At 41.9% G+C, this 24,800-nt stretch overlaps 1 protein-coding gene across 1 annotated transcript in view; it reads right to left on the bottom strand.

Moving 5' to 3' along the window:
• fry (Protein furry) overlaps positions 1–24,800 on the bottom strand; it is a 542,054-nt gene that overhangs the window by 123,428 nt on the left and 393,826 nt on the right. Inside the window, 7 exon segments of the mRNA XM_069301552.1 lie at positions 8,592–8,714; positions 14,182–14,322; positions 14,510–14,644; positions 15,003–15,166; positions 15,719–15,939; positions 20,483–20,646; positions 23,373–23,483. Of these exon segments, the coding sequence (XP_069157653.1) occupies positions 8,592–8,714; positions 14,182–14,322; positions 14,510–14,644; positions 15,003–15,166; positions 15,719–15,939; positions 20,483–20,646; positions 23,373–23,483 (1,059 nt within the window).

Raw genomic sequence — 24,800 nt, 5'->3', positions numbered from 1 at the left:
ACTGACGGTTTTGGCCTCAACCACCTTCTCACTTAACTTGTTCCAACCGTCTACCACTCTGTTTACATAAGTTAATTTTCTTATATTTCTCCGGCAGCTTTGTTTCATTAGTTTAAATCTATGACCTCTTGTTCTTGAAGTTCCAGGTCACAGGAATTCTTCCCTATCAATTTTGTTAATTCCTGTTACTATTTTGTACATCATGAGGTGATCATGAGGTGTACATCACATCATGAGGTGATCATATCACCTCTTTTTTTCTGTCTTCAAATTTTGGCATATTAATGCCTCTAACCTCTCCTCGTAGCTCTTATTCTTCATTTCTGGGAGCCACTTAGTGGCATGTGATTGTACCTTTTCCAGTTTGTTGATGTGCTTCTTAAGATATGGGCATCATACAACCGCTGCATATTCCAGCTTTGGTCTAACAAAAGTCGTGAACAATTTCTTTAGTATTTCTGCATCCATGTATTTAAAAGCAATTCTGAAGTTAGAAAGTGTAGCATAGACTCCTCGCACAAACTTCTTTATGTGGTCCTCAGGTGATAGCTTTCTATCTAGAACCACTCCTAGATCTCTTTCTTTATCAGAACTTTGTAAAGATTTCTCACATAATATATAGGTTGGGTGGGGTCTATGTTCTCCTATTCCACATTCCATAACATGGCATTTATTCACATTAAATTCCATTTGCCAAGTGGTGCTCCATATACTTATCCTTCCTATTATCTTAGCATCATCAGCAAACAAGTTCATATAATTCTGTATTCCATCTGGTAGATCATTTATGTAGACAATGAACATCACCGGTGCAAGAACTGATCCCTATGGTACTCCACTTGTGACATTTCTCCAGTCCGATACATTGCCTCTGATTACTGCCTTCATTTTTCTATCAGTCAGAAAATTTTTCATCCATGTTAGAAGCTTACCTGTCACCCCTATATGTTCCAGTTTCCAGAACAATCTCTTATGTGGAACTCTATCAAAAGCCTTTTTTAGGTCCAGATAGATGCAGTTAACCCAACCTTCTCTTTCCTGTAAAATCTCTGTGGCTTAATCATAGAAACTGAGTAAATTCGATACACAGGATCTTCCAGATCGAAAATCATTCATTGCTGAGGCATAATCCGGGTCATGCAGAAGGTTTGCCGCAAGGGCTGCCCGCACCACAGCAGGTAAGATGCGATAAGCCAAAAACCTCTGGAAAGATGGAACCGAAGCACCCGGGGGGAACACGGAACCGAACCAGGGGAGGGACAGACACCAAATCCAACTCGTATGCAGAGGGCGGAAAAGAAAACCCCACTCCTTGTAACAGTAAGCCCCGCTCAGAGGGTAGAAAAACCCAGGCGGGGTCCAGCGGAGCCCAAGGCCCCCAAGTCAGCCCCTCCACAGCCACAGGGTCCTCCCCCCCCCCCAAGCGCTGACCCCACTAGACAAGGCCGGCGCAGCCGTAGAAGCCGGATAGAATGAGGCCCACTGGTCAGACCCAGAGGCTTCGGCCGGGGGAGGAGACTCGAATGCCCCCATTGCCACACCAGAAGGGGCATCCCCCGAGGTTGCCCGTGTGGGAACCGACCTGTGAGATTTATATTTATTTGATTTATATGAATTTATATTTACGTTAATTTATATACTTCGATAGCAATTTGTATAATGATAAGTGGACTGTATTTCTGCAATAATCTCTTAATCTCACAAATCGATCCTCTACACATTAGGGGGGGTTTATATTACACATATGCAGCCAATCAAATTACAGTAATAGCTACATACATTGATGAGGTTCCTTCTCTTATAGTACAGCAGGTTAGTCCACCAGGTATAACTAGAGTGTAGACACCAAATTATCCTCTTTGAGGTAGCTTCTATCACCCAGTAACTGGTGCACATAATCTTGCATCCTCGTCTTGACCTTTAGTATGAGGCGATTTCGCGTTCTAACCGGCTAACCCTATATCCTGACATTAATGGCCATAAATGAATGATAAACGGGTTTCGGATAGACACTTAACTTGTATTTGTAGACAGCGTGTTGACAATGGTACACCTTTGGGTTCCATAACACTACGTCCAAGTAAATTTAACAGGAGCCGAATTTGCTCCCGTGTGAGCCTCTGGTCTCAATAAACAACAATGCTGCCCTCCTTCCTCCACTCTGACGCCTGGCTTACATTGTCCAGATTTCAGAACGTGATAGAAGGGTCACATTTACTCTACTTTAATATTGATAATTAAGTTAATTTATATAAGATGTTTTTATGATGGTAAAGTCCAAAGACTAATGTATTTAAGAACAATTCCCAGCAGAATAGCTGGTGAATTATAATAGTATGTGGTGATGATATCCCATTTTCTATAGACGGTAATTCCACTACAAGTTACGTTTTCTATGGGTAACTTGTTGGTAATACAGCTATTATCTGTATGTATGATATATTAAATGCTGTCGGATTTTCCGACATAATTCCCCAGGGGGCTGCTCACGGGTCGAAGTCCTAATTAGAACAGACGAACACCGATACTCCTCCTTCAAATTATAGTTAGTAATCACACATTTGTGTGTCTGTTCGTACAGGACGGATGTCCCGTACTAGAGTTGCAGGGGTTAGAAGTCTAATGCGATTTCACTTCCCTGTCAACTCTTGAAAGGCTAATATTCAAGCCTTATTACATATTATTTAACCCAGAAGACTGGATGTGATCAAGTACTACAGTCAAGTATGATTCAGGGACTGCAGTGAGATCAGTGACATTAGATATAACTTGAAGTTTCTTCAGGTAACTGGTCACTGATATATAAACACTGAGGCCCATGGAATACATCTTGATTAAATAATAAATGTATCAAATCAGTCATCAGATTTATTGGGGTTTAATTTAGTTAATTGATTCAGAAGATTGAATAGCTCATCATTAAAGTAAAGTATGGTTCTGAGACTGCAGTGGGTTCAGTGACATTGGTCGCAGTGACTTGTAGCTGTTTTAGGCTACTGTTCACTGATTTGCCACTGAGGCCTCATGAACTCATCTTCAGCTTCAAATGATGATACTAACATCAACCTCTGTTACTATAGTCAGCTGTAATCTCCTTAGTATAATGCTACTGGAGAAATATAATCAGCTGACAAATTTAGGTTTCTACTGGTATTGTTTATCTGCAGGCATAGGTCTCCTCAGGCTTGATACTGGGCCTGAGAGTAATTTACCTCCTGCAGAGTTTAACATGGTTATACCCTGATATTTAGTAGGGCTACCGATGAATCGATGGCAATAGTCTGTCCCAACAAGGAGACCGAAGTCAGTGAGGTGATCAGACTTAATATTATCTGCTAATTTTATTCCTCTATTTCTCAGGAATTTGGCTGTTGCTCTCAGACCTTGAACTTGTAGGTCTACTGGTATTTTGTCCACCACAATGGCTTGTACTCGACAGACGTACCTGCCTAAACGTACTGATGGTTGTACCACCTGGTAGACTTGAGGTCCTGCATCTGTTACAAACCCTGAGATGTTGAATGACATCTGGGCTACAGGCCTTAATTGTAATTCATCTGCCAACTTTTTAGTGATATATGTTCTTTGGGATCCTTGGTCAAACAACCCACGGGTATGGACCTTGGCCCTCTTATTCAGGATGGTAATTTGGGCAGTAGGCAAAGTCGTATTACCTTTAGACTTTGCCGATTGGACACTCTTTGTTTGTTGCACCTTGCAGTACTGTACTGTGGTGGGAATGCTATCTTCCACCTTGGGGTTTGGAGACGTTGTTTTGGTGTCTCTGCACAATGCTGCATGGTGCTGACCTTTGTTACACCTATTACAGGTGTGTAATTGGGTATCACAGTCCTTGATGTTATGTTTCCTGAGGCACCTCGTGCAATGTTGCAAATCCTTGAGTCGCTCAACACGGGCGTCACTATCAGGAAAATTAGAGCAGTGGTACATTGAATGTTTCTCATTGCAGAACAAACATGTTCCATAGCTTCCAGTATCCTTTGGTGTCACGTTCTTGGGTGACACAGTAACTATAGGCTTGGAGGGTCCCACTGCATATACGCCCACACTGCTACTGTTCCACTTTGGTGTTGAATTATATTGTCTAGATTGATTTGGAGTACCTTTGGTACTCTGTGGTTTACTATTATTAGTTTCTGAGGGTTTACTTGGTGGTTTTAATTTGTCATGTGTTCGTAATTGATGAACTACTGACTTTAAACCTTCAGCTATTTCATTCATGGATAAGATACTTTTATTGTAATGAGCACTCATTTGTCTCAATATGTCCCTAGGTATTTTTTCCTGGACAATTATTTTCAAGGCCCACTCAGCCCCGTTTGTATCTGCTGTCAGGCTGAGGGCATTGATCAATGATTCTACCTCCAGCTTGAAGACTTGGAGTGAATCAGCTGAAGCCTCCGGTGGGGGTAAATGCAACAGCTCATGAACTAAATGTGATGTTCTTACTTCTGGATCAGCATAATTATCCTTGAGGAGTTTTACTGCCAGATCATAGCCGTCATTAGTTAATCTCAGATGGGATACTACTGTTTTAGCCTCACCTGATAATTGGCCTTGCAAATAAGAGAATTTACTACTCTTTGGTAAAGATTGTTTCGAGTCTACAAGGTCAACGAATTTGTTCCAAAATTCATCCCAATCTTCCTCATCTTTTCCTGAGAAAGTGGGTAAATTAATTGGAGGGAGTCGAGCTTCTGCTTGACTCGTATTAGATGCAACTGTTGTTGTTGTTGCTGTTGCCTTGTTCTGGGCAATTAATTTGACATAAGGCTGTAACGTGGCCTGAGTGTGATCTTCATAATTCGCAAGATCAACCATAATGTCGTCTATTTCTGTTTCTGATAAATTGGTGTTGGCAAGTTCAGCCACATATGTTGCTATTTGACATTTGATTTGCTCAAATTTACCTGCAGCTGCTTGATAATAGCTTTCCAGGTCAGCATAATCAACTGTTGATTGTTGTGACAAATCTTCACATTTCTTGATCTGTCTTGTTAAGTGGCCTTTAAGACCTGCAAGGGTTCTTTTCATTCTCCCTGCATTATCCATACTGGCTCGTTGGTGAAGCCTTGTGGGACTTGTACTTGGGCTGCTCATAATACTGAACAAACACTAATGGTAGCCTAGGGTAAATTCTGAACTCACTAGGCAATAATCCTACCTCTACTAGAGGTTAGCACTTAAAATTAATACACATTATATATATACAATCATCCACACTAATGATTTGAGTGATAAACCAGTGTCACTGGAAGTACCTTTAGGTTAGCTCTTCTATATCACCCCAGGATGGTAGAGACACTAATTAATCACTCAAAGGTGTAATGATCATAAGTAAATTATTATATATACAACTCAACTCGAGTTGATAAAAATTACACCCAAAATAGGGTCTGGACCATTCATTAATGGTGCTAGGTTAATCAATATAGTACAACTGACTATGGTAATAATGGGACTAGGATGAACGATAATAGTTCAACTAGTCATATCCTACCCTGTTGTGGGTTGGCAATTAGTAAATATTATACTGTGATCACTAGTGCAATATATATTAAATAATTCTCTATTTTGGAGAAATAATATACACAATTATTGATAATAGCCTCTTAATTAGCCTCTATGAAACTTCTATTATTATCTAGAAGTATTAAATATTATTAGTGACCTCGCGAAATAAACTCCACAAAATTCGTAGATAATCTCTCGCGAAATGTAACACCACGAAATCCGTGAACAATCTCGCGAAGACACAGTCACTAATTTGGCTGGATTCTATATTAGCGCTGTCATTTCACGAAATAACACGCCACCAAATCTGTGGGTGTGCATGAAACCGCTGACTAAGGCTGATCTGGGCTGAGGGAGGCTCCTGAGCTCCCTCGAGGCTACGCTGCCGTCTTGACTGCTGGCTTTGTTTAAATAACACTGCACTAGTATATTTAATGAATCCACTGGATAACTGGTTCATCCGGTACTAAGATGACCAAATGTGGGTTCAAAGGATCAAATAATCCGTCATCCGGTTCGAAGATGACCAAATAATGTGGGAACCGACCTGTGAGATTTATATTTATTTGATTTATATGAATTTATATTTACGTTAATTTATATACTTCGATAGCAATTTGTATAATGATAAGTGGACTGTATTTCTGCAATAATCTCTTAATCTCACAAATCGATCCTCTACACATTAGGGGGGGTTTATATTACACATATGCAGCCAATCAAATTACAGTAATAGCTACATACATTGATGAGGTTCCTTCTCTTATAGTACAGCAGGTTAGTCCACCAGGTATAACTAGAGTGTAGACACCAAATTATCCTCTTTGAGGTAGCTTCTATCACCCAGTAACTGGTGCACATAATCTTGCATCCTCGTCTTGACCTTTAGTATGAGGCGATTTCGCGTTCTAACCGGCTAACCCTATATCCTGACATTAATGGCCATAAATGAATGATAAACGGGTTTCGGATAGACACTTAACTTGTATTTGTAGACAGCGTGTTGACAATGGTACACCTTTGGGTTCCATAACACTACGTCCAAGTAAATTTAACAGGAGCCGAATTTGCTCCCGTGTGAGCCTCTGGTCTCAATAAACAACAATGCTGCCCTCCTTCCTCCACTCTGACGCCTGGCTTACATTGTCCAGATTTCAGAACGTGATAGAAGGGTCACATTTACTCTACTTTAATATTGATAATTAAGTTAATTTATATAAGATGTTTTTATGATGGTAAAGTCCAAAGACTAATGTATTTAAGAACAATTCCCAGCAGAATAGCTGGTGAATTATAATAGTATGTGGTGATGATATCCCGTTTTCTATAGACGGTAATTCCACTACAAGTTACGTTTTCTATGGGTAACTTGTTGGTAATACAGCTATTATCTGTATGTATGATATATTAAATGCTGTCGGATTTTCCGACAGCCCGAGTCTCAAGACCAACTAACCCCTGCCCCAACTCCGAAACCCTGAGACGTTTCGGGGCCGGAAGCAGGGGAGGGGGACCAGAACGAACATCAGGAGGGGAAGAACCAGGAGATGTGGACTGAACCAAGGTCGAAGCGACCCCGACCCCCAAGTCCGGGTCCCTGTAAGCAAAACGAGGCAGCTGCTGGGCGACTTGGTGAGCAACCAACCTAGCGCATTGCAACAACCGAAACCTAGAATGCAACGCCTGTGCAGCCTGTACCTGAAGATGATCATCCATAGATTGGGTAAGTTGAGTCACCAGCAAGCAACAATACTCACAGGACTCAGGGTCAAAAGTGTCACCAACCCAACAGGCTGCATGACGGAGGCAAAAACAGTGAGGGTCGCCCTGAGACAAGGGGACCGAACAACCCTCAAACTCGCACGAAACAAGGGGGGACCCTGGGGTCACATCCATCGGACCCACGCATCCCCTTGGGGATTCCCAGGGTCCTGAGCTTTTACTTGAAGAGGACTCGCACTCAGGTAAACCCAGGCAGGGTACTGCTAACCAGCGCCCAAAACTACCAAACTAACTGTTTAAAGCTGAACCCCAGGGACATGTATACTCACGGGGATCAAGCAGGGGGAACCACCAAGTATCAGGGTGAGGTCAAACACAAGTGGCAAATAGGGCAGAACCCCCCCACCACAGCAAAAACAAAAAGAAAAACAAAACCCCGCAAGAGGACAATGTACCCCAAGGAACAGAGCCGGCCGCTGTGATAGGTGACAACTAGCTGCACAGCACCCTGCGCCCCTACCAGTGCGAAAACTGCCTCCTACCCTAAGGTTAACTAGGGGAGACAAAACCCCCAAGTACCCAACGAGCGGCCGAGAAACCGAGCAGTAAAATGGACACACAGAGGCAGACCCCAAGGAACTTGTGGAAGGTAACCCGAAGCTCTAAGGGCAGTACTTACAAGGCACCTAGGGAAGGAAACCCTAGGCGCATGCAGCCTGAGTACCAAGGAATAACTCCTGGCTCACGCATCCCTGGAGTACAGCACCCACACACAGGGCACAGCGCTGCAAAAATACTGGAGCCAGAGCACACAACCGAGCCGATAGCATCAGCCTTAAGAACTGGGGTGTGGATCGCCGGCGCGGTAGGTCTGGGGCTGCCCCTTTGCCCTCCCGGGGAGGGGGGGGCTGCGCAAACAGCGGCGCGACGACGGATGACATCATACTAGTTTGCTCATTTTTGTTTGGGGAGTTCTATCCACTCGTTCGGCTTTTGGTTGCAATTTTCACCAGAATAGGGGTTTGTTTTGGGATGCCTACCTTTCTGGGTGCCTAACCCAGTTGATGGCAGACATAGAATGCTTCCAATTACACGGGGGTTTCTATAAGCCATTGCTCCCCTTGCCTCTCTAGAGGGGGCCAGGTTTTGGCTCGTGGTCCCCGGTATGCCCATAAGAACTCCATACACATGACTGATGCCAAAGTCTGACATTAGCATATCAGCCTAGTAAGCTCTGGGGAGCCGTAGGGGCTCCCCCCAAAAAGGAAAAGGGCAAAAGCCTAAAAGACAACGGCAAGTCTAGAGATGAAGAGGAAACACCCAGTTGTTCTTACCTGTGCAATATTTTCTGCTGCCTGTATACAGAGGGAATTGGCATCTTCATAGTTCTGCAACATGTATGGGAGCAAAGCAATCACATTGATGGCAAATGCACGACTCTGGCTTGGGTCGACAACCTGTACATAAAACACAGAGTATTAAGGATTTTAATAAAAAACAATGTTCTTAGAAGGAAACATTAAGCCTTAAAACTAGTAACCATATTGCACAGTCAAAAGATATTGTAGTGCTCAAATAACCTGAATGAAACCTTTTAATTTAAGGAATGTAAAACACACTATAAGAATGTTAAGAGTAACAATGGTGTTTGAGAAGTCTCTGCAACTTTAGCATAATCTTCAGATCCCCTGATCACTGTGACTCTGTGAGGGGGTGGGAATCCTAGGTAATGTCTCTGGTCTCTGAAAGGCTATTAATGATTCGAAGGGCTGACATGAATCATGTGTGGAGCTATCTCCTCCTTGAACGGCAATAATTGTATGTAAACAATTTTGGTTTAACTTCATGCACAGCGCAAGCCAGAGTGAACCCAGCGACAGGTGACGGAAAAGAGGATTTCGATGTGGATTCAAAATATAACCTATTTAAAAATATTCTAAGCAAAGCCCAGGAATGTAGTATACCATATAAATTGAATAGATCGAATACTAATGATCCAAAGTGGATAACAAAGGATCTGAAGAACCTTATAGGTAAAAAGAGAGCGTGGTACAAAAGGATTAAGAATGGAGAAGTTAGTTTAGAACAGGAATTCATACAACTGGTTAGAAATGTTAAAAAAAGAGATAAGTAAAGCAAAAAGAAACTACGAAGTTCGCATAGCAGGGCAAGCGAAGACAAATCCTAAACGATTTTTCAGTTATATCGAACTAAGACTAGAGAAAGGATTGGTCCATTAAAAACCGAGACAGGTTAAATAACGGATAATGACGAGTAGATGAGTAGTATTTTTAATAAATATTTTATATCTGTATTTACTAAGGAGGAACTTAACAATATGCCTTCAGCCGAACAAATATATGTGGGTGGGGATGGGGATAAGTTGACTAGTTTAGCAGTTACTAGGGAGGATGTAATTAAACAAATAGTAAAACTTAAACCAAACAAATCCCCAGGGCCGGATGAAGTGTTTGCCAGGGTGCTTAAAGAATGCAAAGAGGAGCTTTCCGAGCCATTGTCTACCATATTTAATAAATCAATATAGTTAGGCAGAGTGCCAGAGTCATGGAAGGTAGCTAATGTGGTACCAAATTTTAAGAAAGGAGATAGATCACTTACGTCAAACTATCGGCCAATTAGCCTAACGTCTATTGTGGGAAAGTTACTTGAATCAATAATTGCAAATACAATTCGTCTTCATCTTGAAAAACATAAATTAATAAATGAATCGCAACATGGTTTTACAAATGGCCGTTCATGTTTAACAAATTTTCTATCTTTTTATTCCAGCATAGTTGAGGCAGTTGATAGTGGTAAGGATTGTGATGTTGTGTACCTTGACTTTAGCAAAGCTTTTGTTACAGTGCCACATGAAAGACTGATTAAAAAAATAGAGGCTCATGGTATTGGGGGTGCTATATTAAGTTGGATTAGGGCATGGCTATTCCAAAGGAAACAGAGAGTTAGTATAAAAGGGGTTAAATCAGAGTGGGATAATGTTGTTAGTGGAGTGCCTCAAGGCTCTGTCCTGGGACCTCTGTTGTTTATAATATATATTTATGAATTAGATTCAGGTTTGAGTAGCAACATCTGCAAATTTGCAGATGATACAAAAATCGGTAGGGAAATTAACATGGAAGAAGACTCACTATCACTTCAAGTTGATCTAAATAGGGTTTTGAAATGGTCAAAAGATTGGCAGATGCAGTTTATGAGTTCATGCAGTTCAATGCATGAATGTTTGTAATAAGGCAAATAGGACACTGGGATTTATTAATCGAAGCGTTAGTAACAAGACACCTGGTGTGGTTCTTTAGCTATATCTTGCTTTGGTTAGGCCCCATTTAGATTATGCAGTTCAGTTTTGGTCGCCGTACTATAGAATGGATATAAATTCACTTGAACGTGTCCAGCGTAGGATGACTAAGTTAATTCCCCAAATTAGAAATGTTTCATATGAAGAAAGACTAACAAAGCTTAAATTGCATTCACTAGAAAGGCAAAGAGTTAGGGGTGACATGATAGAGGTTTACAAGTGGATGAATGGACACAACAAAGGGGATATTAATAGGGTATTAAAAGTATCAACACAAGACAGAACACGAAACAATGGGTATAAGTTGGATAAAATTAGATTTAGGAAAAACTTGGGTAAATACTGGTTTGGTAACAGGGTTGTTGATTTGTGGAACCAATTACCACGTAACGTGGTGGAGGTGGGGTCCCTCGATTGTTTCAAGCGCGGGTTGGACATGTTTATGAGTGGGATTGGGTGGTTATAGATAGGAGCTGCCTCGTATGGGCCAATAAGCCTTCTGCAGTTGCCTTTGTTCTTATGTTCTTATATTGTATATATACTTTTTAATGTACTGCGTAAGACTTAAAAGTCCTGTGGCTACATGGGGTTCACATTAGCTCCTCAGAGCTCTAGTAAACAGACACCATTTAAACAAAAAATCATGGGTACCATTCCCAGGTGTGAGAACCTCGGTACACAGTGAGCAACCAAGACTGGCACAAGCGGCATGAGCTAACAGCACTGCTGATCAGCTTGTGACTACAGCATTGCCTAAAAATGCCCGGGAGGCTCTCGGTAGATTCTATAGTATGTGGCGCCTTTTCCCAACTGCAAGGATCGCAGTAGATGCTTCTTGGCAGGATTAGTCGAGGTGGGGGTTCTTATACCTCTTCCCTCTGTTGCTTTGAGTTCTGGCTTGGCTCGATTCATCTCAGGTGCGAGTGGTTCTCCTAGGTTCATGGTAGCCGGCCCAGTCTTGGTTTCAGGTGCTGCTTGCTCGGTGTCTGAACCCGGTCGGTTTTCTGAAGCTCCGCCTCTTTCAGCAGGTTAGGTCAGTGAGGTACCTCGCTGGTTCGCCTTCCTGCTTCGCACTATGCAGTTTGGTTTTTCTGATGCGTGTATATTGACATTTGTATGGTGATCAGAGGGCTTCTTTGATGGTGTCCCACCTGTGGTCTTCTTCTCAGCAACAGTATGAAGTTTCTTGGTGGTCTTTCCATCATTTTCTTTCTCTTCGTCGGTTTTCATCGATTTCGAACAAGGTTGTTGTGTCGTTTCTCTCTTGGCTTTTTCTGAATCGGCATATCATGCCTTTTACTGTTGTTCAATATCATGTGACGTTGGTAGAACTGCTGTTGCTTGCATTCAGGGTGGATGTTACTTCAGCTCCCTTTTCCTAGCATTCTCATGCATTTTATTACCTCTGGCCTGCTCATGTGTCACATGAGCCTTCTTGACCTTTGGACCATGTTCTTTCTTTTCTTTCTTTTCTTTACTTCATTGTGGCCCCCTTCGGTTCGGGATTGCTTTTGAAAGGCCTTGTTTTTGTTGGCTTTCGCCTCTGGGGGTCAGGTTGGGGAGCTTCATGCTCTCCTCCGATGCTGGGGGTTCTGTTTGCTTGGTCCAGGTGGTCGTTTTGTTCATTTCCAGCCTTCTTCTTTTCTGGCGTAGAATGAGACAGCTGGCTTCTGGAGGGGTCCATTGGTTGTGGATGCTTGATTGGTTAGGAAGTGGGGGTGTCATGTGTTGTGTCTGGTGGCAGCTTTACGTTGCTACCTGAGGGAAATGAGTTCTGTGCCGATGGATGCGCTCTGGGTGGATCCGGTTTCCTTGGTTCCCTGTTCCAGGGATCGTGTGTCTCAGGTTGTCCACAGTGTCATCAAGTCTAGCCAGCCTGCGGTCTACCCTTGTGCTCATGATGTTAGAAAGTCTGCAGCTCTCGCAGCAGATTTTAGCAACATGTCTTGGGTCCACATTCAGGCGCAGGGGTTTTGAGAGTCAAACAGTCCTGGCTGCCAGGTATCTCATGCACGTTCCGGTTCCTTCCCAGCCGTATGTGGCTTTGCGGCTCCTGTTGCAGCCGTCTGTCTCTTCCTTGTCTTGAGGAGGACTTGTGGTGCTGCTGTCTCCCAGGTAAGTCCCCTCCTTTTACTTATTTTTGGGTAGTTAGCCTCAGGGAGGCAACGGGGTTCCCCACAGAAAACCAGCGTTGAATTAATTGAAACGCCATTTTCTGGGTGAGCCCCAGAGGCTCCCTGACACCCTCTCTCCCTTCGGTCGGCAGTTTTCATCATTCAAGAACTGGAGTGGTGGGGCTGCCAGCTCCGGTTAGCACCACCACATGTAGATTGCACAGGTTAACCAGTGGTCTATTTTTATTTGCTTCCTTTCTAGGTCCTTCCTCGGTCGATGGCAAGTATGAAATACTTTAAATGTAAAGTGCTCATAGGCCATTGTTCCCTACGCCTCTCTGAGGGGGCCAGGTTCTGGCTCATGGTCTCCAGTCGTCATAAGGACTCCTGTGACTGATGACCCAAAGTAATGTAGCACATATCAGGTCAGATAGCTTCAGGAAGCCTCCAGGGTTCACTCAGAAAATGGCATTTCATTACATTCAATGCTGTTTTTTTCGATCAGTGGTTTATTCTGTCTTGTCTGACTTTCTGGTCAATTTCCCTTAGTTTTGGGCTGATCTCTGATCCCTATTTTTTTTTTTTTTGTGGCTTGCTGAAAGATCGAGATTCTGTTCCGAGATCTCAATAGGTCAGTTGGGATCTCAGAGGCCTGGCATGATCCTAAGGTTCGGTGATACCAGTACATAATTACTGGGAGCTTGTTGGCATGCCAGACATGGGGTTTTATTTGATTCAACTCTTGATTTATGTCCCTACTCATAATGGGGTACGAGTCAGAAAATATATTTCCAGGCCTGTGAATCAACGACATCTTCAGTGTGATCCCAAGTGTCGTGTGAACACTTCAGTAACATACTGTAGTGAATTAAAGACAAATTATAAATCAAATCTAACAAGTATGATTATGTTTCAGTGCTACACGTTTGTACTCCATTTTATAAAACATTTATGTAATATATTATGCTTTGTTTCACACTTATTCATTAGCTCTTTTCTTACTGAATGACAAGTCTCTTATATCAAGATATCTTTGTACAGGATTTAGTTTCCCCCATTGTCAAGAAAAGGAAGTCTGTTGGGCTTACTGAGGTCCACCTAGGCCAATGACTGGCTTTTTTTTTTCCAGGATGCATCCCACAACAGCTCTCTAAATCCCGGGGTACCTATTTACTCTACATAAACAAGAGGTATCAGGTGAAAGGAATGTGAATTGCTCATACTTTATTCCATCAAACACATTCAATCACTGTGACTTCCCATCCTAGCTATCCTCTCCTATTCCTACCCTCAAAGTCACTTGTATAAAGTCTCTTCAATTGTCTGCTATCAACCATTCCATCAACATACACAAACTATCCTAGTATACCTTCCTCCATCTTGCTGTGTATCAACTTGCACACCCTCATTCCTTACTGTTTGTCTTACACCACACAGTTACATGTAGCTCATGCATAAATTTTAAGAAATTTAACTAACAATAATAAGACTTACTATTAAATCTGTGAGCTGTGTGAATCGAGAGAGAAGAGTAATTGTGGGCTCGTACGTTGTTGTACTTGTACACCCCTTGAGTAGCAGAGCATGAACCCCGGGGAATTCCTTCCACTTAAGCTGTTGCTGCAACTTCTCCACCTGCAATGTATTTTGTACCAAATATCAATTGGTATACAAGTCCACTAGGGCTCACTATGGTCCGTGCTGCTCGGAGCTTTTTGTTCCGAGTAACTGAATCTAAAACAAACATGTCAATTGACTGCAACTGCTCAGTATTTCGTTAACAAATACATTTACCCCAAACTTTTGAAACCCAAACCCTCACCTTATCTCGACAATCTGGTCGGTCAAGAGGGAGACGAGCTAGCACCTTGTCTAACAATCTCATTGCTAAAATAAACTCGTACTCGTAGTCAGACTCCAGCATTGATACTGCAATCCAAAAGAACTGTGCTAAAACCTGAAAAAAAAGTTAAGCCTTTGAAATGTTTGAACGACAAAATTATATGCGTGTTAGATTCTTAAAACCATTTTAAAATTTACATTAAAATGTATTTTTAAACACAATCCATCAGCAAACTGATTTATGCACTGGAAAATAATGGATGGGATGTTGCAAAATTGACTGAATTTTTCTGGAATAAAAGTATAAAAAATATTTAAAAGTTTTAGCAAGAATACAGATGAACATTTGAAATGATACAATAAAAGAAAATAGGTAACAAAACAACAGAGCTGCAAATATTCAACAGTGACGTGCTACATCTCACTTCAGCTCGGCCCCAGCAAATCTTACGAACACAAAAATCTAAACTAACAGTCATCTTATCATCGGCTGAACTCTGGTCTGCCAACTGTTTCAGGGACTGAGCAGAGCGGGACCTCGACAGGTTACTGGACTGCTGAAGCTGCTGTTGCTGCTGCTGCTGCCTCATGCGTGTGTCCACGTCTGTCCCACTCCTCCCTCGCATTTCAGGTTGAACTGTACAAATGCAAGATTCATTTAATTTGTTCAACTATACATATATTTCAGTCTGCACTCTTACATTAATGACTGAATGTGTTTTAAGGTCCACTTTATAAACACTTATAACATTTCAATTACTGCTGATACTACAAAGCAAAACCTCTCATCCTTCTATTTATATACTGTAGTACTTTTCATAACTATGTGCACCATAGTACATACATTGACGTACTAAGCAATTAGATAGTAGAATTTGGTACTATTCCCTTAATAGAGTCTAAAAAAGTTCTGTTAGAATCTAGTTCCTTCCGTTGAACTAGCAAGCCATGGCCCGGGGCCAGGCTTGGAGAATAAATTTATCTTTTGTCAATCACACATCCCCAGGTATTTAACCAATACTTTTCAATTCACACTAATATCAAACTAAATTTCCTTATCATTCCATAGCCATAACTCTACTTTTATCCACATTCACTTTTAAAAGTCTTCCCTTACAGACATTAACTTGTTTACATAAACCTTTATAACTCTTTACTGATACCATATTATTAAGCAGAAGTAAGCTACCTTTGATGTCTGCGGTTGGTGAGGCCATTGGTTTGCCTCGGCCATAAGATATAGAGTAAGATGTGGACCGAATGTGTCCACCCGGAGACACTGGAGTAGTCTGTGTTGGGTATCCACCCCCATAGTAGTGGCCCATCATGCCATAACCCAGCGGCCCTTTCCGTTCCTTGTTGTTTAAATTTGGTGTGGATTTGAATAGTTCACGAACAAATTCTATGGGCCTGTTGAAAGCAAACAATTAATTTGTTTCGTTAAAAACTGCTAAGGGATTAAACTACGCAACTTGGTATTCTGTTCATTTTATAAGTTAAAATTAATGTTAAAAACAAAATGCAATTAGCTCATATATACTGTACTGTATATTGTAAAAAATCAAAATGTATCTTTTTTAATTAATCGCAACCTGTGTTTAATGGTCATCACATGCAATATGAATTGATTTCTTATTTCAAATTTATATAAAATAATTAGGCTAATCATATCAAATATTTATGCTAATTTAGACACTGTATATTGTATACATTCACGTAATCTTGTGGTTATCTTGAGATAATTTCGGGCTTAGTGTCCCCGCGGCCCGGTCCATGACCAGGCCTCCACCCCCAGGAAGCAGCCCGTGACAGCTGACTAACTCCCAGGTACCAATTTACTGCTAGGTAACAGGTGCATCAGGGTGAAAGAAACTCTGCCCATTGTTTCTCGCCGGCACCCGGGATCGAACCCGAAACCACAGGATCACGTGTCCAGTGTTCTGTTCGCTCAGCCACCGGCTCCCCTCAGTCGTGGACAGCATAATGGTCAATCTTGTATATTGATCAATCCATGATTTATGGCCCCAAATTAAGCTTTGGATGGAATGAAATGCAACTTTGATTACATAGTGGAACTTGCTTGCCTGAAGCTGTACAACGTTTTGCTCCAGTATGACAAGTGCAGTATCTTTGCAAATTGTTTTTTCCCACAAAATAAGAGATGGGAAGCTTAGTGGAGAACATGCTTCAATCCACCACTAAGAAGAGATCACTTGTAATGGCACACTAAAGAGGTCAAACCCATCAGTAATTTCAAAGCATTATGCAACAAGGAGTACTGGGAAGACGGGACATCACGAGCGTAGCTCTCATCCTGTAACTAAGGTAAATTACACTTGGGTAAAGACTAAGAAATTTCAAATTAAGAAACAATCTCTCAAAATCATAGCAATTCAAAATTGACAGGTCACCAATCTGCCACTGCCTCCCCTCTAACAAGGGGACAGAAGAGGGCAGCCAGATTCTGGTCCTGAGCAACAGCAGGTGCTCTTGATTCATTACAGCATGGTGTGAGACTAGGTTTGGACCTTCCCATAAACAAAGCAATGGCCCTGTATGGAACTAATCATCCCAAGGATAGCCAAAGCCAACAGCACTTATCCGAAAGTGTGAAGCTGAATGAGAGAGCATTCCGACTTGGTGTCCGACCCCAGCAGCACTGGGTGTGTGAATAAAGTGGTGGGCTGGCAGGGATACTATATGGCTTGTGTTACCATTTGGCAGTGTGGGGGTGCTTCATTGATATGACAATTATTTCACAGCAATGACCATTTGCCTTGTTTACCTCAGGGTTACTAAGGGTTACTATTTTACTTCTGGTGGTTTTTTCTCCTCTTTGGGTTGATCTCTCACCCAGAAGCTGCTCTTGCCTCATTGAATCCTGGCTCCTGATAGGCTCAAGCGAGTCTCAGAGGCTGGTGCCATTCTGTTTTCTGGTGGCTTCTGACCTTCTACAGCTTCTTATAGAAACATCCCAGATGGGCTGGACATGTCTGCATCTGTCATCAAATGGGTCAGGAAAAGTAGTCTGTCACTGACTGAGGCCTATAGCACTCTAGCACTAAGGAGCCGGTGGCTGAGCGGACAGAACATTGGACGCGTGATCCTGTGGTTCCGGGTTCGATCCCGGGTGCCGGCGAGAAACAATGGGCAGAGTTTCTTTCACCCTGATGCCCCTGTTACCTAGCAGTAAATAGATACCTGGGAGTTAGTCAGCTGTCACGGGCTGCTTCCTGGGGGTGGAGGCCTGGTCGAGGACAGGGCCGCGGGGACACTAAGCCCCGAAATCATCTCAAGATAATCTCAAGACTGTCAGAAAACTGGAGATGATCTGCATAGAACTGTATCACTGAACTTTCCAGGTCATCAGTGAGGAGCTGACTCAATTGAGGGAACATCACCCAAGTCCTTCCCTCTGTAGACATTTTTCCGATTTATCAGAGTTTAGTCTTCTCTGCAGTCTACATTTGGAGGATCCTCGTTCTTTCATAACAAATTGAGATTCAACCATGTGTCCCTTCAAGTGTCGTGTGACACCTTTAGCATCCAACAGGTGAATCTCTTCACATTGGCATAGAACTGGTCAGCCGAGCGGACAGCACGCTGGACTTGTGATCCTGTGGTCCCGGGTTCGATCCTGGGCGCCGGCGAGAAACAATGGGCAGAGTTTCTTTCACCATATGCCCCTGTTACCTAGCAGTAAATAGGTACCTGGGTGTTAGTCAGCTATCACGGGCTGCTTCCTGGGAGTGGAGGCCTGGTCGAGGACCGGGCCGCAGGGACACTAAAAATCCCCGAAATCATCTCAAGATGAGGTTATCTTAAGATAACCACAAACTGCCACAATCTGTACTTCTGTTACCGCAATGCCTTCACATAAGATGCTGTGGGTTTTGACTGGAACCTTTGGCAAAGAATCAATCTCATTCTTCCAGTCATGATTTTTGTTCTGTCTAAACAGAACATGGAGGGTTTTATGAGCAGAGCAATTCTTGCCACTACCCTATGAATAGTTCAGCCTAGGCTCTTTTACCTTTGGTGTTGGTATGTGGCTTTCTGTCACTTCTTTGCCTGTTGCCTCTCTACCTGATCATTCTCCATCTGATGCAGTGTTGGGGTTATCTTGAGATGATTTCAGGGCTAAGCGTCCCCGCAGCCCGGTCCTCGACCAGGCCTCTTTGTTACACATCCCCAGGAAGCAGCCCGTAGCAGCTGCCTAACTCCCAGGTACCTATTTACTGCTGGGTGAACAGGTGCATCAGGGTGAAAGAAACTCTGCCCATTATTTTTTCTGCCTCTGCCAGGGATCGAATCCGGAACCTTTGGACTACAAATCCCGAGCACTGTCCATTCAGTCATCAGGCCCTTTGGGTATCTTCTCTTCTTTTTGTGCCATTTCCTTGAGTTGACTATGGTCATCTCTTGGCAGGTACCAACCTCTGATCCAGTTTAGGCCATTCCTTTTCGTGTTTATTTAATTTCATCCTTCCAGGGGCCTAAGATTATTAGAGGTCAAGCAGATAGGATAGCCCTGAAATAGGCTTTCAGCGTATTATATATAAAATGCCAATTTCAGAGCAAACTCACTTCATTGCTGTCAGTCTTAAAACACTTTCACGCAACTGGGACAAATTATGTGTCTAATTTTTCTCACATATGTTCGCCTGTGACGAAGGTCGTGTCCCAAATTAAAATAGTATTTAAAATTCTAATTTTTATCCGATCATTTTAGGACTAGTTTTAAAATTAGTGCCATTAGATTGAGGACAATGTGATACCATAATGAACGACGTAGCATGAGAATTGAGGCTTGAACACTGGAAAGATTATGAATACTTTTGTGGTGATGAGCGTAAAAAATTAAAATATTTGTTAAAATTCTAGTTATTGTTCGATTATTATGGGACTTGTTTTCAAATATGCGCCTTTATATTACAAACAATTTGATACTAAAATAAACGACGTAACATGAAAATTGATGTTATCAAACTGAAAAGAGTATACACATTAGGTTGCAGGTGTGCCAATTGGTGCTCGCTCACAAGTAACGCTTGGCCGATTTTCGGCTTTGCTGTGGGGGAGTCACGCCGGGCTTTTGGACCTTATATGCATATACCCCTGTAGGGAATTTTATTGTGAACACATTGAACTGAAACGAGTATACACATTTTACTGCTCTTGTGCGCTTACAGGTAACATTCGGCTGACTTTCGGCTTTGCTGTGGGGAAGTTGGGCCGGACTTTTGGACCTTATATACATATACTGTACTCATGTAGGGAATTTTATTGTGAACACATTGATACCAAAAGGAATGACGTAGCACAAGAATTAAGGAGAGAAAACTGAAATGAGTACACACATTCTAGTCTAGCCACGCGCTGACAAGAAACACCCGGTGCACATTTAGGTAGGCTGAGGCGCACACGCTGGAGACGCAAAACTATTACATTGTTGCTCAGGTGTTGCATGATTTTCTCTGGTGCTCCACAGTACTAATATGACCCAGCTGGGATGTTTGGAAAGTTTTCTGTGATGTTAGTACCTAAAATATTGCCCTGTCTGATGTCAGATTTGCTACTCCCCAATGACAGCAAAATATTACTTTAGAGGTAACCAAGTAGGCCTGCTCAGATAGGTGGTTTTTGTATACCTGTACATTCAAAGCCTATGTTTACAACCTTTTTCTACAACTCTCTTTAACTTCACTCATACCCCTCAGAGAATTTTTACTTTGACTACATTTACATTAATAAAACTTAACATCTGCTACTTTAATTTGTATTTATTTTTCAAATTATTTATATTTTATTTTGAAAATGGATTATTACAGAATTATTACCACTTGCATTCTTACTTTCTTTGTTCATTCAATAAATAAAATATTTCCCCAATATCTTTCATTGGCAATCTAGCAAAATTAACCATGAAATATAAAACCAACATTTCACTCACCGGAAGTCAGAGTCTAATGCATCAACGGCAGATTCAAGGGTGAGCATCAGTTCGGTGACATAGCCTTGCATATCTTCTCCTTGTTCTGCCACTGTCTCCACCAGGCGACCCAGCAGATCACTCAGCATGCGCGATGACATCGACACGTGTAGTGATCGAAACACCTGCACAAATTTAAGAAGAACAAAGTTTATGAGAAAAGATATTGTTGCTATGATGAACAGATATTCTGTATACAATATCAGGAGTTAATTTTCATGTCTGTCTAAGTAAATACCTACAGTACAGTAACCTATAGTATTGATAGGCACATAATAGTAATTACCTAAGTGTAATTACCCAAGTGTAGTTACAGGATGAGAGCTACGTTTGTGGTGTCCCGTCTTCCCAGTACTCTTTGTCAAATGACGTCTTGAAACTACTGATGGTTTGGCTTCCACCACCACCTTCTCACTAAACTTGTTTCAACCATCTAACACTTTGTTTGCAACAGTGAACTTTCTAATGTTTTTTTGGCAACTCTATTTTCTTGGTTTGAATCTGTGACCTCTTATTCTTGAAGTTGCAGTTTTCAAGAATTCCTCTGTCAATTTAGTTGATTTCTGTTACTACTTTAAATGAAGTGATCATGTCACCTCTTTTCTTTTCTAGCTTTGGTATATGTAACACCTCCAGCATCTCATTCGAGCTCTTGTTTCTAAGTTCCAGGAGCCTTTTAGGTGCTAGTCTTCGTACTTTTTCCAGTTTATTGATGTGTTTCTTTAGATATAGCACCATACAACTGCTTCATATCAGTTTTGGTCACCTTGAGTTTCTCTTGGTCTCTCTCTTGGTTCCTCAAAGGTTGTGAACAATTCCTTTAATATTTTGCCATCCATGTTTTTATAAGTGATTATGAAGTTGGAAAGTGTAGCATACGTTTGCTGCACAATGTTCCTTATGTGGTCCTCAGATGACAGTTTTCAATCCAAAACCACCCATAGATCTCTCTAGTGGTGGTTATCAGAATTGTTTAATACTTTTTCACATCATTTTTAGATTGTGTACAGCCTATTTCCTCTTGTTTTACATTCTATAATGTGGAATTTAGTCATATTAAATTACATTTGCCATATGTTGCTCCATACACTAATTTTGTCCAGGTTTTCTTGAAGGACATGACTACAAGAAGTTTCTTATATTCACTAGTATATTTAGCATCATCAAACAATCTTCTGGTAGATTGTTTATGTAGACAATGAACATTATTGGAACAAAAACTGAACCCTGTGGTACTCCACTAGTAACATTTCTCCAGTCTGGTGCAGTGCTTCTGATTACCATCCTCATTTTTCTGTCAGAAAATTTTTCATCTATGTCAGCAGTCTCCCTGCCACCCCAATAGTATGTTCCAGTTTCAAAAACCAGCGTTGAATGTAATGACACGCCATTTTCTGGCCAAGACCCGGAGGCCTCCGAAGCTATACCGGGCTGATGTGTATATGTTGGACCGTGGCAAGTGACTGAAGAAGAGCCACCCTACAGAGATGGAGCTATAAACGCCTCAGAGCAGTAATCTCTAGTATGACAAGGAAAATGCCACCCGACCTTCATGGAAATTAGCAATGGCCCATAGTTGGAGCAAAATACAAAGGTAAGTCATATATATGCCTTACCAGTCATATATATGCTGACCAGGCCAGGGAGGCCTGGTCGACGACCGGGCCGCGGGGACGCTGAGCCCCGGAAGCACCTCAAGGTAACCTCAAGGTAAGGCATACACAATGTGGGTGACACAACAAAAGTTGACAAGGAAAAAGAATCAATAACAACTAATGGCTCCCAGCAGAACTAATGCTCCAGAGAGTGTCAATGCCTCTTGTTGGAGGTTGTGTATTCACCTAGTTGTATTCACCTAGTTGTGTTTGCTTTGCGGGGGTTGAGCTATGCTCTTTCGGCCTGCCTCTCAACTGTCAATCAACTGTTTACCAACTACTTTTTTTTCTACACCACACACACACACCCCAGGAAGCAGCCCGTGACAGCTGACTAACTCCCACGTACCTATTTACTGCTAGGTAACAGGGGCATTCAGGGTGAAAGAAACTTTGCTCATTTGTTTCTGCCTGGTGCGGGAATCGAACCCGCACCACAGAATTACGAGTCCTGCGCGCTATCCACCAGGCTACCAGGCCCCTGTGTGCTTCCTCTACTGTAACTAGGCCAGTGAATGAGAGGACAGGCTGGCTAGAATCCCACATGTTTCCAGCTGCTACCTAGTGGAAGCCAGGTGTATCAGGGTGAAGAATGTTACACTGTGTCAATTATCATTTCCCTCGGGGCATCCAATTTATTCAAGCAGTTTTCTTGCTTTGTTTTGCTTATGCTTTCTGGGGGTTTTCTTGGTTTGGCGTTGATCTATCATCCCTAAGCTCCCGATACCTCAGAGTGCCAGATTCTGACCCCTGTCAACTAGAGGGCAAGAGTGGGTCTTAAGAAGCCTAGTGCATCTTTATAAGATGTGACTGAACTATCACTCAGTCTGACCATATACTATGGGTTTTTCCCTAAAATAAATTGGAGAACGAATGATGAATGCCATACAATATGAAAAAGTAATTGCATAACTATATTATATACTGTACTATATTACTATACTATACTATTACTAATATTATACAGTATTATTATACTATATTACTCTATATATTATTTTTATATTATGAGAAAATTCATAGGAGCCGTGATGAGGGTTCGAACCTATGTGGTGGATGTTCCCACATACACACACACACGTTCTAGCAAACTAAACTACGACATGGTATAAGGATTGCAGCCAGGAGTTCTATTGAAAGTGGACTATATTTTATGGTACATGTGGTTAAAGGGGTAAATCTTAAACAAAACTCACTTGAAGGGATCGTCCGGCATAATGTCGAGAGGAGCAGGAGAGTGCCAGGTGTAAGGCGATCTGGGCCCACCGCTCTTCAATGTGAGTATGAGGTAAGGAGTGACTGAACACCTAAAATGACACAGAAGGAAAAATAACAAAAATTCAAGAATAAATGTACTACATAAAATGACCAAACCATACAACAGAAGACGAGGAGACGACAACATTTCGGTCCGTCCTGGACCATTATCACAAACGACTTGATAATGGTCCAGGACGGACCGAAATGTCGTCGTCGTTGTCTCATCTTCTCGTGTGTGGTTTGGTCATCATATCTTCAGCCAGGTTATTGTGACTCATCGTCTGCATAGTACATAAAATATCAGAAATAAATGCAAGCCACCTAGTTTGTGTTTTTAAATTTATGAAATACAGTGGTACCTCGCATAACGATTGGCCCAAAAGACGAATATTTTGGGTAACGAACGGCCCGATCGGCGTCAAATCGTCCCGTATGACGAACACTGGTTTGAGTAACGTCAACACCACATGGTGGGGTCGCGCTGCTTCTTGCACATTCTTAGACGCCTCCGATGATGCACATAAATTATGTTGTTCTTGTTTAAAGATGCTAATGATGTTGGGATATAAAAGGGTGACTGCTGAGATGTTGCAAAGCATTGACGTATTTGTAGGAAAAAAGAAATGAAATGTCTGATATACAACAAATGTCAAAAAGGTTCATTCGGTGTTCGGCAGGTAGGCTGCTCCATTATAACAATCTTTGTTTCAAATGTGTTTCATTTGTTTTTTATTTGTCATTTACGTCTCAATAATGGAGAAGCCTACCTTGCATACACTGAATAAACCATTATGACATTTTCCTTTCTTCAAATGTGTTCAATATTTATTTTTCATTTGTCTTATAGCAAAAGGTTCGTTCGGTGGTCGGCAGGTAGGCTGCTCCATGTTTCTTACATACAAAAAACGTAAATAATAAAAAAAAATGAAGAATTTTGAAAACCAGTACAAATGTCAAGAAGGTTCGTTCGGTGGTCTACAGGTCGGCTGCTCCATGTTTCTTGAAAAAAAAAAATGAAAAATAAAAGAACTGTTGAAACAATTTGAAAAATGGACAAATGTCATAAAGGTTTGTTCAGTGTTTGTCGGGTAGGCTGCTCCATTATTGAGACGTAAGTGACAAATACAAAACAAATGGAACACATTTGAAACAAAGATTGTCATAATGGAGCAGCCTACCCAGCAAACATTGAACGAACCTTTTGCTATAACGAATATGAAAGACAAGGGCTGCTGGCTGGGTTAGTACTGCGTGAGCAACCATTTGTGGCACACGTGCCTCTGGCTCTCAAACACCTGTCCCACACGGTGTTGAAAGACTGTGCTCAGTCGGTGCAATTCAAACCCTATTGTTTGAAGAACATA

This window comes from Procambarus clarkii, chromosome 46 (assembly GCF_040958095.1).
Source record: "Procambarus clarkii isolate CNS0578487 chromosome 46, FALCON_Pclarkii_2.0, whole genome shotgun sequence".
NCBI lineage: Eukaryota > Metazoa > Arthropoda > Malacostraca > Decapoda > Cambaridae > Procambarus > Procambarus clarkii.
Note: the sequence above shows the minus strand (reverse complement) of the source record. Positions and strands in the feature narration are given on the sequence as shown.